Raw genomic sequence first — 17500 nt, forward strand, 5'->3', positions numbered from 1 at the left:
ATATCAAAATTAGGCCTGCCGTTTAATAATAACTTACACAGACCCTGGACATAAATGATTTTTAAAACAATTATCTGATTTGTTCCACTGAAAATAAAGATTAAGCCATTCACCCCAAGAAAAGTGCTTCCAGATTATTGATGAGTAACATCGTCTGGCATTAGACAGAGTAAAATCTATTATTGTCACTCTTGGGTTGGGAAGTATTAAAAGGAAAATAGTTTAGAGTGGACCTGAGGTGTTTAAAACTGGTGAAAATAAGGCAAATCATATTACTGAAGACACTTTTTGGCTTTTCTGTATTGTATAGTTTTTAGATTACCTAATGTCAAAGGGAAACAGTGCATTTAATTCTTCACATTGTGAAGTTTATCAAGACATGACTAAGCCTCTTACCTACTACTGGATTGCTTCATCACACAACACGTAGGTTAAACATGTTCTTTTTGCTAATTGCCATACAAGTATGTGTTAGTAACGTCGTCTGCTTTAGGTCAAAATAAGAGATATTAAAAGCTGTAACTCGAATTACATGTAGATTGCTGAATACAGCAACAGCCATAATGCCAGGATTGTAATCAATAACGTTTGGTCTTTGTTTTTGATGTATTAATAATCACATATTATTATTATTATTATTATTATTATGTAAGCACGCAAATATTCGTTGAAAACATTGAGGGCGATATTTTATGTCTTACTTTTTATCGTTTTTCGTGGTAGATTTCCATATTTGAGGTTAATATCTTACATCCTATTATCGTATTCAGCTTTTGCGTTATCAATGTTGATTCTGAGGGATTGAAGTTTTCATGCAACAAACACAGCAATGTTTTTACGGTTTTACTATAAGTAACATTGGAAGAAAATGTTTTCTACCTTTTTTTTAATGAAATAAGTCAATAGTTTTTTTTTAGCTGATAAAAATGCTTGTGTAATTTTATGTGAGTGAATAATAAAGTTGTATATTATTATTAAAAAAAAAAAAAAAAAATTATTATTATTATTAGTATTATTATTATTATTATTATTATTATTACATACTTACATGTACATGTATATACATTTTATCAATTATTATTATACAGTAATTGATTACTTTGTTTATGTTTGCATATCTTTGGATTTCTTGTCTAATAACTTGTCCAGGTTTAATTTTGTGGCATTGTTGGAATCATCATAGCATGCAAGAAATAATGCATTTTACAAGTATATTATTTTTATGGATCATTAAGATCATTAATGTTATTTCGTCGTGTGCTTACAGGTATCTGACCGGTGATCAATTCCAGGGTGAGGCCTCTGTCGAAGCTTACATTCGTGCCCTCAGAATGGGATGTCGTTGTTTAGAATGTAAGGAAATAGAGTTACACACCTTTCAAATCGGTCTTAATTTTTTTCCTTTAAAAAAGTCATGAGCATTCATAGGTGTTCCTGTGGTTTTTGCCATTAATCTTGCAGTGGACTGCTGGGATGGTCCAGAAGGTCAACCCATCATCACACACGGACACACACTTGTTTCCAGAATCAAATTTGTGGAAGTTGTGCGTGCAATTAGCGACAATGCATTTGTTGCATCTGAGTAAGTCTTGAAGTAATTTGCTTTGAAAACTATGGCAAATAATTATGGAATGTAAATTTGAATTCATGGCATCTTTTAAAACACTGGAAATTACATGTAGGATCAGGAAATGTTCAGGTCTTTGCTGGTGTAAATCGTAACTACAGATACTCACCAGAGGAGGAATGAATAGTATCCCATAATTATTCCTTCGTTCAACATACATGTAGGTAATTAAAGAAAAGTGAGTTAAATCTGAAATCCATGTTGTGTGATCGCTTGCCATGATCAAATCACAAGTGCCACTTGCGGACTCATTAAACTGGTGTATAATTTTGATGAAATCTTTGACTCCAAAAGTATGAGAAAATGTGGGTACATATGGGTACTTCTCCACTGAAATATCCACTGATCTGCATGAGTGGAGTCCATATTTGGAAAAAAGCTCTAATCTACAACTGTATATTAAACAACTTTATCCATAACCTCTCTTCGGGTCAGTGATCACATTGTGAAACAACCACATTTTGAATTGTCAAAATATGAGTAGTCCTCTGTGAGTCTTGATGAATAAATATCAGAAATTAAATACAGTGATGAAGTATTGACAGGCACAAATCACTCACCATTATGATAATGATTATAATTGACAAAACCTATGAAATCATCATGAAGAAGATCACGTGTATTTCATCAACTGATTGCGCCATTTTGCTATTCCCGTTGGGACGAGATGCCGAAAAGACATCTGGGATACTATTCACTCCTCCTCTGGGTACTCACGGTATGGTGAGAGTTGGTTGATTATGTTGCCTTACTATTTTTCTATTATTAATTTCATTGACATTGAGAAATTTGTGTTTTCTTAAATAATTTGTTGCTACAAAGTAAATGTACATGTATGTCATGTGGTAAGAAAAGCTGAGTGCTAACACATTAAAACCATTTTTTTTTTTTTGCCAAACAGGTCACAATTATTATAATGTCAAGCTTTAAAGAAATGAGTTGTCTTTTCGACTTTCAGCTATCCATTAATTCTGTCACTGGAGAACCATTGTAGCATTCCTCAACAGAAGGTTATGGCATATACTTTCAAGGAGGTTTTTGGAGGTTTGTCAAAAAAATGATCGATTTACTTAAGTTTTATACCTTCACAGTTTGAAGTTGATCACTTCCATATATTGGGCTTACATTTTTCAGAATTATATGACACAACTCTAACAGATCATTTTTGCCCAGCAGTAGGCTTAAAAGTAAAAATTGCAGCAGTTTTAGAACTTTTACCAATGGAGGCAGTGTGGCCCAGTGGTTAGGGTGCTTGCATTGAGATCTGGAGATCCCGGGTTCAAGACCTGCTCTGAGCTGACTACTCATTAAATTTGATCCTGGTAGTCCCTGGCTCAACTTCCCAGCTGCACTGGGTTTGCCTCAGTTGGGATTCTTAACAGTTGTTGTTGTTGTTGGTCTGTTCCTTAATTCCATTAATTGTGTTTCATTGGTTCTGAAAAGCTCCTATAGAGAGCGTTGAATTAATTATGTATTGTATTGTACTAACCCAGAAGACTTTACTTATTATGGTCTCCCTACATACTTGTGGTTATGAATGCCAGCTGGCAGGAGGAACAAGTTGGCTGTCCTCTGGAGACAAATCCAGCCAATGGTGATAGTAGATTTTTGAACCCTACACAACTACATGCAAATCCACTGCCCCTATCACCAAAGCACACTCCATCTTTTTCCTTATAGAATACCGGTTATCAACAATTTATGTGCTTGCAAAATAATATTTGATTGATTGATTCATGTCTTGTGATAAATGTTTCTTTTTGATGACAGAATACCTTCTCACACATCCAATTGAATGTAGTGCAAAAGAAATGCCTTCACCCACTGCTCTAAGGAACAAAATCATACTCAAGGTACATGTAATTGTCAACTAATTTACAATGCTGTTATGGGCCTTGTATCTTACTTATTTGACAACCTTGTATTTTTCAGCACAAAAAGCTTCCCAAAGATCCCACTCAAGTTGTAGATACCACAGTTGGTGATCCATGTAAGTCCTTTCACCTTTGACACAAGGTGCAAAATTAAAATGTTGGCTACTTGTTGTATGTACGTGTAGTTGTAAAAACACATCAATTAAAATAGTTATTGATATTATTATTTTACATGCTCAAATGGAACTTCCAGTCTGGATGTGATTTTAATAGTTAGTAGTACATATACACCTGCTTTTTGACAGGCTCTACAGGGGAGTTTTTATGAATGACTCCTCCTTGTAGCTTAGTTTTGTGTTATCAACCCAGAAAGGTGAAGGAAGAAGACCACTGCACTTGTCTTACTATTTTGAAGTGTCTACATGTTATACACATCCACAAGTATAATGCTCCATGTTATACACATCCACAAGTAAATACATCTATTTGGTTTGGTCTGGTCACAGAGGGCCCATACAAACTGTGTGATCATTAATCAAAGTTTGTGCAAGCTTTGATTTCCGGATTTTACGAAGTTATTGGAAATGTAGCGTTACGTTGTACTTTTTGATTTGACTGCCAAATTTTTCTCTAAATGAATTTCAACACTTATCCCTCGTTTGTTGTAAAGTTAATTGAATGAGTGTAAGTTGTACTTTTTGATATGACTGCTTTATTTCTCTCTAAATGAATTTCAATGCTTATGCCGTGTTGTTTGTTGCAAAATTGACTCAATGAAGGTAACTTGTACTTTTTTAGATGACTGTGATATTTTGCTGTAAATAAATTTCAACTTTCTCTCGGGGAAGTAAACAAGCCGACTATGCGAAATACAAGAGATGCGAACAAAATCTGCAAGATAATTGCTGAAATTTATTTAAAACGAAATATAGCAGGCAGCTCAAAAAGTGCAGCTGATGCTCATTGAGTTACTTTCCAACCGTAGTTACTAAAACAAGGAATGACCTACAGTGAGCTACAATGATCTACAATGACGTACAATGACATACAGTTACCTACAACCTCGCGACTTCGCGAGGTCACGGGTTCAAACCCCATTGAAGTCCTGCGAGGATCATAGCTTCACTTGATTTCATATCCGCAGTTCATGTAATATGATCCATTTTATATATCATTTCATCATTTATAAAATTTGCGATAATAATAGCACTACACTACGATATCTTGGATTTCATTAAAATTATGTGAAAAACGTAGAGATTAACACAGTTTGTATGGGAACCCTGTGGTCTGGTTGGGGATGATTGAGAACCACCTGTATATACACCATCATTGAAGAAAAGCATCTTTTGAATTGTACAGATGTTTTTTTTTTTTAAGTTGCTGGCAATAAAAGTTGTTTTGGATGAATGATAACTAGCAGTCTTGCTAATTTTCTCTGTGCAGTGGTAGAGGATGACCTTAGTCAGTCTGTGAAGAATGGGTACCTTTTACTTGAAGACGAAATTGACCATGTAAGAATATCTTGTTTTTTTTTGGTTATAGGTTAGAAATGACTAGTAAGAAGAACTTTTGGTATTGTAGCACCTGTAGTAGGACAGTAGCTTTGGGCATTAATAATAGCTTTTGGTGTAGTAGCACACTCAAAACCCGAGACGAAATCATTATTCTATGGTATTATTACAGGAACAACCTTGCCTTGGTTGTCAGTCTTCATTGGAGCTTTTCCCAATTTGTTGTAGTGGAGGGTGTTTTTAGTTTTCTTGTGGTCTTGGAAGACTAGTTGCACACTGATTCATTATTCATGGAAAATTTCTACTTATTATTTTTTGGTCAATATCATGCCTGCTACGTAGCATAGGCACCTACTGTCATTTTTTTAACCTCCATTTGTTTAATTTAGACAACGCAAAACGGTCCAATGTTATAATTTTCAAACTAGTTTAAACTGACTTTATTCCCTGCTAGCAGAGATCTCTTTTCTTTTGCATTCGCTGGGTTGACGAGTATGGGAAAAGAGACCTCTGCCGTTGATCAAAACTCGGATCACTGTGTTGAGCATACGTGGTGGTTACTTGGAGATGGAATCCTCACATGATACTATCATCTTTTGTGGGCTCACTTTACAACAGCGGATTTACTGTCAAGGGAATGCACGGGGTCAAGTCACTGTCAGCAAACATATCATGTGGCATGCAGTTTGAAGATTGCGGTGTAAGGGGTTGTGGACGGCGGTTGGATCAAAGTGAGTATCGAGCCATGGCAGAGGTCTCTTCTGCCGTACTCGTCAGCCCAGCAAACACAAGAGAAAGGCGACCTCTGCAAGCAGGGAACTAATTTTACTTTTTCCTAACTTATTAATTCATACGATGATAATGGATATGATTAAAAACTAGATCATTGGATAATGGAATTCTATTGTTTTGATTGGCTTAGCCATTTGGCTATTATACCATGCTCTACAAATATCTGTAACTGTACGCATAGGTTTTCTTGTTTTTATAAGATAAAGTAGGAAAGAGTTATCCAAAATTTTGTGGCCATTTTTAATAAAACATTATTATTCCACTCTTGCTTTTTGGATATGGGATGATTATAACCAAGTCGGCGCTAGCACCTCATTGGCTATCTATCACCTCAAATCCAACGCACGCTTGTTGGAATAATAATTACTTACTGTTAATTAATAGACTATGAAAATTCAAAATTGAACTGGTTTGGAACATTTTAAACCAAGAAAATATTTGAATCACAATAGAAACAATAAAATAATGATACAGTAATTAAGCCTTCAGCAACTCAACTGGAAGGCGGCAACCAGTTGGCTTTGTTAATAGTAAATACACCCCTCCTAGCATTTATTTTGAGAAAGGGTCTTTGTGATATATATATTGGCTGGGAATAGACCACTTTCGATATGTTAAAATTCAACTTGATAGTGAGGCTTAGAGGACGCAAACAAAAGAAATGAATAAACATGTTCATTCAGTTTCCTTTGCTTGTGTCCTTTAGGCCTCGCTGCCTAGCTGAATTTTAATATATCAAAAGTGGTCTATTGGGAATGAAAGAATTAGCCTTTGGTAACCCATTAAAATAATTGCAGGGCTGGAAACGTCACTTTTTCTGTTTAACAAAAGACCAGTTGTTCTGGACAGAAGAGCAGACAAGGTCCGAAGATGATGATGATGATGAAGGATTTGAGGGAGGTGGAGTTGGAGAGGTAAAGGCTTTGCATTTTTGATCAGGAGCTACCGTAAAGGTCCAGGTATAAGCCGCACCTTTTTACTCAAAATTCATATAAAAAATCGGGGGTGCAGCTTTTCTACAGAAACATGATCTAAGGTTGGAGTTTTCTAAGATGAATAAGCATACTGTAAACAAAAGGAGATACGCCACTGCTTTTTCCCAAAAACTGTTGCTAGAAATCAGGGGTGCGGCTTATCTGCAGGAACATTTCAAAAAGGTGACTGGTTACTAAGCTACGACATTTCGCTCATGTTCTTGTTGTCAATAAATACCAGAAAAAGATCAATCATATGTTACATTTGATGGACAGTGGATGGAAAAGACTTCTAAAGACTAGACTTTGGATTTCTTTTGATTTCTTTCAAAACACTTTTTCCAAAATTTGAGCTGCTAAATTCGGGGTTTAGCTTACCTGCAGGTGTTTACGGTATAACAAACTGAAAGCATGTTGTTGTTGATCATTGCCTTTTTCGTGAGTGGTGGCTCCTAAAGAAGCTTTTTGTATCTTGAAGCATTCAGTTGTAATTCTTGTTCTCTAAGAATTCTTTCAAGCGATTAATAATTTTCACTTTACTTGAACAACTGAACACCAACCTACAGGGAATCTCCGTTTCTCCACAAAGCTGTTTGCTATGACATCTGCGGCCAGTCACTTTGACTCTCTCTGCCCTGTTCAAGAAAATACTAATGAAGATATTTGCGAGTACTTGCGAGGCAAATGGCAAACTGTTTCACTGTTTTTATATAACCCTCATACCAAATTTATCCATTGGATTATGACTCTTGTTCTGCATGAATTTCTCTCCTGCTGTAGTTCCCAACCATAGTGATAAATGTGGTATCCCCGGACATTCTTCTATGTTTGAACAGAACTATGATGATGCAAACCATAATGCTTTTACAGTTTACTTGACCCAGATCCCTATTTCAAAGCTTGGCCACCAAGCACTCCTGCCTATCATTTCAATCGCCTTCATGAAGCATTTTGAAGTTTTATATTTAAAAACATAATTTTTTTGTCTCTATAATATGTTTTTCAAAATTGAAGCTTCCAAATTTGGAGTGCAGCTTATCTATGGGTGCGGATTATACATGGACTTCTACAATACCTTTTGCACGGGCCTGTGGACTTTATTTCTTGATGTAAAATGTTATAAACTAATAGTCTTTACATCTTGTCAATTTTGTTAGCCTATTGTGTAGTCAAATTGATCTGTTGGTAGGCCTTTGGTTGCTTGTCAGTTAACTGTTGGCCAGCAGATTACAGACAACTACCAATTTAATTAAGGTAGGTCTAAAACACAGGTCACATTCTACAGGTCAAGACTAGAAGTCCCTGTGCAACTGATGAACAACTAAGGCAAAAGTTTCCCCTAAACCTGAAACGTTTTTGTTGAGTAATGAGGGCGAGGAGACACTTTTGGTGGTTTTTATGTATCTGTAGCACAGGGACATGTACACTGACCTGTAATCTGTGTTTTAGATGCAGCAGTTTATTAACAATCAGCCAGCATTCAGTCAGGGAGCTCTTCAAAATCACCTAAAAATTGGTAACCTGTGTTAGAAAGTGTTTATCCAGATATAGGGTGCTGTTCAATTTTAGGACGTATAGCCTAAGCTCAAAGGTACAGACTAAGCTCAAAAACAGGTTGAAGGGGTACTATGACGAAAATCGCATATTTCCTATGCAAGCCATTTTGAAACATAAAGAAGTAGTCTGCGTGAGAAGAAAAATGCTGATTACTTTTTTCAAATATCTCTTTTCGCTCCAGAGATATTAGAGCTTTTAAAATATGCAAATTAGCTGAGTGATGACGTCATACACTCTACCAAATTTTGTTCAAATATGATGAAAAGAGATATCTCAGCCAATTTGTATCAAAAAATTTTGATTTTTTGCAGTAAGATTCTACTAAATGTTCTCCACAATATGAGCTTAACAGTTCTGTTACCATGGCATCATACTGGGTCCCAGACCTCCACCATATTAAAGGCTTTTCTGGCCACTTTTGGCATTCCATTTTGATATTTGTTAACAGCTCTTCATATGCATGATCCAGCAAGTATATAAATATGTTAGCTCGAGTTTGTGGCCTTGTTTAACATTTTTCAAGCTGAAAATCACTAACATATTGAATTCAAGTGGGTGGGACTGGAAAAGAGTGAGTTGCCATGGGAACAGAATTTTTTATAGCCATAGGTGTGTTTCCTGTAGAACTATTAGACTACCAAGTTTCAATGGTCTGCGCTTCAAATTGGCCAAGGTAGCTCTATTTATATACTCAATATAATAGTGGGATATAACAGTGGGTTGAGTGTATGACGTCATCAGTTATCTCATTTGCATATTTTACCCATTTTTCAAACTTAAATATCTCCAAAACTTATCAAGATATTTGCAAACGGTTAATGGCGTTTTTCTTCTTTCATGGAATTCTGTGTGATACACTCAAAAACTCAAGGGGTAAAAATTGGATCATAGTACCATAGTATCATAGTGTTTGTGTGTCAATAAATGTGTATTTGTCTTGTACCATTTACAATAATGATTCATTATGATGCACTTATATAATTTGATGAACATGACATATTATTTCCCTTGTTGCAGTCATGCAAAGATGAACTTCACTTTGGTGAAAGGTCAGTTATGGCAACTTTGTATGTGTGATAATTTTTTGTAGGAATTTTAATTAATTAATTAAAGTGGAGTGTTGATTTAAAAAGAAGGTTGGTAATCCAGTAATCATGAAGAACAGCTCCCCAAAACAACTTTTGGTTGATTATCGAATGACTATTGGCCGACTAGACTGTGAGAGAAAACTCTCAGTTGCTTTGGGAAACAAACTCCTTGACTTCGTCATCATCCATAAGGAGAACGAAATAGGACTTGTGCATCCGGCTAACCCTGCCGGACAGGGTTACTTTCAGTGAAGTTTTGTCTTAGAAAGCTGGCAGACGTTCAGAGTGCACGCTTAACCTGGCGGTGAAAAAGAAGGTGTAAGGGAACTGGAAAATGATGAACATGTCATCCTCAAAGCCAATGTTTCTTGATTCCCTTTTATTTTCTTCAATCTTTGTGGGTTCAGTATTTTACCATGTTACTGCGCTACCACACGTACGCAATGCTCACCTATTTTTCACAGTCTACATTTTATCTTGGTCTGAAGTCTGCATTGTACTCTTCTTACCTTTTGAAAAACCAGTGCTTTGTGGGTTCATAGTGATGTTGTTGTTTCTTTGCTTTTTGGGCTGTGGTTCATAATAATACTTTTCAGTTCCCCAACCAGAATGTTTCACATTTATTTCAAGGATGGTTAGTTAAAGGGTTATAGCATGTACAGTATGATTGTCTTTTAGTCTGCAGACTCTTTGGAAGAATGCTTTTTGGGACCTTTTTTTGTATATGTTTTTCAAAACGTTAACAAGCAAAGGAATTAATAAGCTAATAAGAAAAAAACGTTATTATTGTGGAAACATGAAAGAAAACAATTATTATTAAAACTGAAACAGGAAAATTTGGTTTTATCAAACGTGTTGATAAAGGTCTAATTACCACCGTGGACGATTTGGAAAGCTGATGTTTCGAGCATTACCGGTAGCTCGTCGTCAGAGGGAATGATTAAACAAACAAGCAAAAACAAGAAAAATATTTAGTACTGATGTTTAGCCTTTTGTTAATAGTTATGTTTTGAAAAGTGAGAGGACACTAGTGGGAGAAACATAGTGTGGATTGGCAGACTAGCATAAAAGTGTTCCATGCTAATTAAAACGAAAAGTTGACAAAAACTGGACTGAAGGCAGGTTGCTCTCTGGCCTTCAGTCAACCTTCAGGGGAAGGAAGGCATTTGCTTTAACAATTGAAAAAGAAAAGAACAAGAACAGAAAAACAATGTTCTCTATTGCAATCAAAGTGCATGTATTGGTATATAAACAATAGATTTCATTTGGCACAAAAATATGCTCAGATATTTGTCCACAGAGGTTATCTGTCCAGAGCAGCGAACTGTGAACTTCAAGAAACAGATAACGGCCAAGAACAAATTTCTGACCAACTTTTGTGAGGTTATTGTGTTTATTATCCTTCAAATATTTTTTGCAAGACTAGAGCTTACAAATTAGATGAAAGGTTTTAGAACTGCTTACTGTCAGAAACGTTCACAGCCTATGAAGTTGATTGTTTGATGTTTTCTTGTATGGCTTTATTGAGCAGCACATTTATTAAATTTTCTTCCATCACAAAAGCAAACTGAATTAAGTTAAATTACAAAGGGTTTGGGAAATTGGGGAATATCATTAGATATTCCCCAGTTTTAGTTGGGAAACATCCGGTCTTGTGACAGGTTTAGACCAGTCACGTGCAAGTGAAAATATTTGATGGATTAATAATATAACAGTGTTATTTTTGCATGATATCCCCAGTGATGTGAATTTAACATCCCACTTAACTTTAGGGCTGGTAGAATTCTTGTACACTAGATTATGTATTATCATTTTATGTAATATTTCAGGTGGTTCCATGGCAAGCTTTTAGATGGGCGAAGGGTATCAGAAGCGTTATTAAACCAGTTCAACCGTGGAGATGGCTCCTTTCTTGTGCGAGAAAGTACAACATTTGTAGGAGATTTCTCACTGTCCTTTTGGTAAATTTGACTTGAGCTTATATGGACCACTTATTACAAATGTGATGGACAACAATATAATTTTTAAGTACTTAATTTGACTATTGCAAGGAGACATTATTAAATGAATATATAATAAATACAATAAATACAGCATACATGTATGATGAATTCAAAGGTCATGGTAAATGTGTATAATTTTATTTATTTCACAACCTTGAGCTTTATTTTACCTTTCTGTTTTTTTTTTTTTTGTTCAACAACATTATAATAATGTCAAACAGTAAATATTATTGATAGCCTTGTCATTGGAATTGAATCCTCAATTCAAGTCCTATGGTTGCTCAAAAGTTCTTATTGGCGAGACTACGTAAAAATTATGAGTAATGTTTCAGGCGAAAAGGCAAGGTACAGCACTGTAGGATAAAATCCAAGCAAGAGAATGGCCAGACCAAGTACTATCTGGTCGATCAAGTAACATTTGACAGTCTCTACAGCCTCATCAATTTCTATCAGACTCACCCACTCAAAAGCATGAACTTTGAACTCACGCTGACAGATGCTATTCCACAGGTGATCGCTAGTTTTAACTTTAGTTAGCAGATTGCAGCTGGGAGGTTGACCCTGTAACTAGTTTTGTTTTTGGTTCTTCATTGTTTTGTACTACAGACTGCGCTTGTTCCTGTGATTGCTCTGGGGTAATTGCACAAGTTGCCTGCATGCAAATCCATATGCCACAAAATACAGAAGGAAAGAAGAGGAAAATTGTAGCTGGGAAAGAAATAACTTTGTATACTCTGTTTGAGTTAATGTAGTGGATGCCATCCAGGCTGCAAATAATAGTAGTTATGGCATGATTGAGGCTAAAATTAATTTAAACAACTGATAAAACTATTTTCTGTTTTTTCTTTTTTTCAGCCAAATGCTCATCTTGACCAATGGTAAGTTTAAAAAAATGCTAACATTTTTTTTAAAATTTTGGTTGAAACTCTGTAATACAAATGTGGACAACAAAAAATGACATGTCCTAGCAGTTTGTTGAATGGTTCCCTTCCACAGTTTTTTTAGGTTAAAGTTTTTAAGGACAGTGCCACCTACTGTTATTTCGCATAGTTTTACGTTCTGTGCATCTCTCAATCATTTTGTCACAGGCAGTCATGGGCTGACTTTATATTTTTGAAGTTGGATTATTTTTCCATTTTTTTCCGTCAAAGTTCCTTCGAAGATTTATTCGGTTGCAGTTAGAAACACCTGTATCTTGTAGCAAAAGACCAAAAAAAGAACCAGAATGGAACTGTTGTCTCTACGACAAATTGAAAAAGCTAGAAACTGATTGATCGGAGTGAGAGAGTGGACGTATGGTGTTTTAATGGAGCCATCGTTATGAAGGGGTAAACTAAGACAGTTGTGGTGGCATGGATGAAATCTTTCATTTTACCTTTGGGGGTTTGAACCTTTCATTAGCTGTGAAATAATAACTTCTGTTATTTAGGAGCAATTTTTTTTTTCTTCAAGTTGGTATCATGATAATCTTAATCGAGACAAGGCTGAGGACATGTTGAAAAGAGTGAGGAGTAATGGTGCTTACCTTGTAAGAAGGAAAGAGTCTGAGCAGGCAGGAGATGGCTCAGAATCCAATGGAGATGTGTTTGATGCACAGGATGATCAGTCATCATATGCTATCTCCTTCAGGTTAGTTATTTTCTTAATGTCACTGAAACTCAGTGAATGAAATAAATGGATTATTTGAATTGCAAGTTATGCCAGTAGATGAAAGGGAGATGTGATCACTTCTCCCTTTCATGAGCGGGTCAATTTGTTGAGCTCATGTAAGCCCAACGAATTGACTTGCTCTTAACTGACTGGCTTCATAGATCAGTTGGTAGAGCATTGCACCAGAATCACAGAGGTCATGGGTTCCAAGCAAATTTGTTTGCTGGAAGTGCAGTAAGGCAAAAGAAAACGTTAATTACTTAAAATCAACATTCTGATATTTTGTGCAAGGACTGTCATTTTCCCATAGGTGACAAATTTGAAATCTCAGTTGTTTTTAGTTTAACCTTTGCCAGCTGCAATTTGCCATTATAAAAATAAAGTCATATGTAGTTCCCATAGCAGTGTAACGCGTCTTTTTAGAATACGTGTATTTCAGCCTTCCTGTTTGTTACTGACACTTGGTCCTCCGGTGCTTGTTTCTTGGTTCATCATTTTGCTAACAGTTTCATCAAGAATGACTAGCTTATTAAGGAACAGGTCTTCGTTCATTCAGATAAACAACAAGAGAGCAACAACTACAATTAGTGTTGTATTTGACATTGCCCCTTCCAATGAACATTGGAACTGAGGCTACTATAGCAATGATGTTTATAACGATAACAGGGATTTTGTGGTTAACAAGGAGATCAGTCTATCTCTCAGAGTTTATATGTGGGGGTGGGACATTACTAAACCACAAAACAGTGAAAAGAAACACCAAAACATGTATGACCCACCATACATACTCTTAACTGACAAAGGCTGGATTTTGAGATTATAAATATCGTTGTAGGCTTAATTAGACCTAAAACGTTCTTGCTTCTAATTAATTGCGATTAAGATTAGGATCAGGAGCAATATTTAATATATTTAAGATAGTTAATGTCAAATCCAACCTTTGTTGGTTAGCATTCAATGTATGGTGGGGTCATACATAGTGTTTTGGTGTTTTGTTTTGCTGTTTCAATGTTTCGTGGTTTATGGGGTGGGATGATGGAATAATTTAAATACTATAATGTTTTATGGTAACCATAATTGTGTTGGACTTTTAGGGTAAATAGTTTCATGCAGTAGTTAAATTGTGTCCCATACATAACTAGACTCCCCTGTAGTAAAACCTTTAAGTGTTTGATTGTAGAGCGGAAGGCAAAATCAAGCACTGTAGAATCAAGCTTGAAGGTCGCCTCTTCACCATTGGCACAGCTCAGTTTGAGACTTTGGTAGAATTAGTTGAGTTTTACATGAGACATCCGTTGTACAAAGGAATGAAACTCCGTTATCCAATCAACGAGGATGTAAGTACAACCATCATGCTCCAATGACAAGATACATGTTACGTTTGGATTGATCTCTAGTTTTCAAAATTATTCAGTACTATTTGTTCGTTTATTGTCAAAATAATATTGTTGTCTTTGTACTAACTGTGACCAGTTATTTTATATTAATCTTGCTTTTAGTTTGACACAATTAATAATAATATTAGTAGCCTCAATATCTTGCACCACTTTCCCTAACCTGTTAAAGGGAAGCTGCTGTCAGTAAAATGAGTGAATATTGAGGGCTGCACAGCAACAGCATATAAGTAGTAGTTGTCTTTTTTTTTCCTGTTTAACCGTTGCATTGGCATTTAAACTTAGGTAGTTGTTCATGTAACCATGAATGAGCAAAACATAAACAGGGGTTTTAGAGGTTTATTTGGGAACTTTAACCAAGAAACACTAGCCTTATTTGTCTTGAGTTTATTAAACTGGCTCACTTCACTTTGCATTTTTGTCTTGTGCTATCAAGAGATGAGAACTTAAGAAATTTCTGTAGTAAGCTGCTTCAAATTATTTCCTTCATATATGACCTGAGGAAGTCATTTGATTTGTAACAGTTTTACTGTGAAAAGCTATCTGCCGGTAACTAAATCGTAGGTCAAATTTAAATTGCGATACTCTTACCACATGACCGTTTTTACCACAGGGGACTACCATGGGCTCGATTTATCAAGTTAATTTCTTCCTATTTTGTATTTTAATGCTAGACTTAATGCTAGATATGTTTATGGGGTATGCTTTTGAGGGAATTGTTCTTTTGGGTTTTGTTAATGCAATGCATTTGTGAACTTTGTATTTATTCTATTTTATTTCATTTTAGGTGTTGTCTAAAGTTGGTCAGGTATGTAATTCTTGTAACTCGTCTTTAACATTACAAGATTAATTAAAACGTATTTTTATTAATCAGAAAACTTTAAAAGAAAACAGGTATGGGCCCTAGCCATACAGCCTTCTTTAATCTCTTTGCAGGACAAGAAACTTCTTTAAAGAAAGTACACATTTTTTCGTCTTTTGTGCCTCCAAGAGATGCACTTGCAAAATTATATGATGGATTGAATGATCAGGGGAGCTCATTTGCATTAGAAGTGGAGAATCGACAGCAATGGACCAGTTTTGATTTTACCCTAATTCAACTAAAAAAAATAAACTACGTGATTTCAGGGCTCTGATTTGTGTTGGTTTCAATGTGAGGTCTTTTTGGCTATGAAGTGGTTGCCTGCATCTTTGTACAGCATTTTTATTGCAGACCAATTGGCTCAGAACGTTGAGAATAATATTGGACTACCGTGTGGAAGGTTGCAGCTGTGAGCCCCAGGCCGAACGAATACTCAGGGTCTTAAAATAACTTAGTGGAAGGGGCTGTGCTGACACCTGGAAATGGTTTGTCTTCTAAGTTTTTTCGGATAAGGACTAGAAATCATAGGCCCCGTTTCTGAACCTTTGCTGTTAATAATATTACATGTATGGATTGTTTTGAATATAATATTTTTTATGATATCATATCAAGTAATTAAATCCATGTGGGTCATGGTTATAGTACATTTCCTTCCCACAACAAAAAAGTCAAGAACTCCCCCCTACAATAAGTTCATATACTACCTTGGCGCTGACAATATTATCAATAAATGTTTATTAGGAGTAATTTTGATTCCTGTGTGATATCTTTCAGTGTCCTGAAGAAGATGCTATCTATGGCACTGGGGACCATTATCATGAACCCAATCAGTTCATGACAAAGGTGAGTCAATAATAACAGTTATTATATGACTAGCTCTGTGAGCGGGCAAGATGAACCAAATCGCGCGCTGTGATTGGCTACCCGAGCGGGCAAGATGGAGCTATCTTGCCCGCTCGGGATTTCTCGCTTGGTCCCGCAAGATCAAAGATCATTGTTTTGGTGTTTTAAGTCGTATAATGAACCCTTTATTGACCAAGCTTGTTCGGTCAAGATGGCTGGATATTGGCCTCGTTCTGTTTTTGCGTGTTTACGGACCTCGACTTCGTCTCGGTCCATAAATACGCAAAAAAGAACTTGACCAATATCCAGCCATCTTGACCTCACGCTTGGTCAATAACCCATATAAGTTGACTCAATTATTGCTTGTCATTTGAAAGTAATGTACTATAAGCTAAGGTTGTTTGCAGTGGTGAAGAACATTTGAAGCATGGGGCTTACCCGGTACTTTTGACAAAGTGCTGTTAGGAGTAATACAGTCAACTCTCTCTTAACGGACACCTCTGTAAGACGGACACCTCTATAAGACGGACACCTGGTGCTGGTCCCGGCCGTTTCTTAGTCATTTTATTATAACCAAACTCTCTATAAGACGGACAACGGACACTTGCGAGGTGCTGAATGTGATCGCAAATTATGATTTAGGGAAGAAAAATTCTTGTACATGACTCTTTTTAACACCAGGCGTTTAATTGACAGCTCTTATTTTGTCCTCGGAATACATACAGTATACTGAGTTAAAATTAAATAAGTCATTGTCCCATTCAAAAAATAACTTGGGAGGTGACAACCGAATCTAAAACAGGTAGGTTTCGTTCAAGTAATAAAATTCCTGGGGTCATGTTACGTTGACTCTCTGTAAGCCGGACACCTCTCTAAGACGGACAGCTGAGGCCGGCCCCGATGGTGTCCGTCTTAGAAAGAGTTGACTGTATACTCAAATCATTAATTTTTCTTTATTGTAAACTGTAGCCTGCATGTCGAGCCTTGTGGGACTATGAAGCTCAAAATCCAGATGAGATGTCATTTTGCCGTGGGGCATTTATCACAAATGTAACAAAAGAAGATGGGGGATGGTAAGGATGTAAACAAAGCAAGGATTATCCCTCCCCTCCCCTCCAGAAAGTGACAGATATGTCCAGACGTGCACGTAATTTATATGCACAACGATTTTGATAAGACTGAGTTATGAAGTGTTGCCTTTGATCTCCTCCCCAACTTCAACATCCCTTGCATCTGAGAATACAGACAAGCAACATCACAAAGTGTCTTCCAAGTAAAGAGAAACGGCTGCATTATACCCTCACCAAAAAATAACCCTTACC

General features: G+C 36.2%; 1 protein-coding gene across 1 annotated transcript in view; it reads left to right on the top strand.

The window, feature by feature from the left end:
* The window catches only part of LOC138018866 (1-phosphatidylinositol 4,5-bisphosphate phosphodiesterase gamma-1-like), a 49126-nt gene that overhangs the window by 6791 nt on the left and 24835 nt on the right, over positions 1–17500 (top strand). The window contains exons 5-21 of the mRNA XM_068865546.1: positions 311–426; positions 1268–1353; positions 1462–1582; positions 2586–2671; positions 3398–3480; positions 3560–3617; positions 4948–5015; positions 6605–6721; positions 9356–9387; positions 11256–11387; positions 11762–11939; positions 12285–12307; positions 12882–13058; positions 14260–14416; positions 15261–15281; positions 16110–16178; positions 17148–17251. Coding sequence (XP_068721647.1) covers positions 311–426; positions 1268–1353; positions 1462–1582; positions 2586–2671; positions 3398–3480; positions 3560–3617; positions 4948–5015; positions 6605–6721; positions 9356–9387; positions 11256–11387; positions 11762–11939; positions 12285–12307; positions 12882–13058; positions 14260–14416; positions 15261–15281; positions 16110–16178; positions 17148–17251 — 1628 coding nt within the window. The remainder of the gene's footprint in view (positions 1–310; positions 427–1267; positions 1354–1461; positions 1583–2585; positions 2672–3397; positions 3481–3559; positions 3618–4947; positions 5016–6604; positions 6722–9355; positions 9388–11255; positions 11388–11761; positions 11940–12284; positions 12308–12881; positions 13059–14259; positions 14417–15260; positions 15282–16109; positions 16179–17147; positions 17252–17500) is intronic.

Source organism: Montipora capricornis, chromosome 10, assembly GCF_036669925.1.
Source record: "Montipora capricornis isolate CH-2021 chromosome 10, ASM3666992v2, whole genome shotgun sequence".
Lineage (NCBI taxonomy): Eukaryota > Metazoa > Cnidaria > Anthozoa > Scleractinia > Acroporidae > Montipora > Montipora capricornis.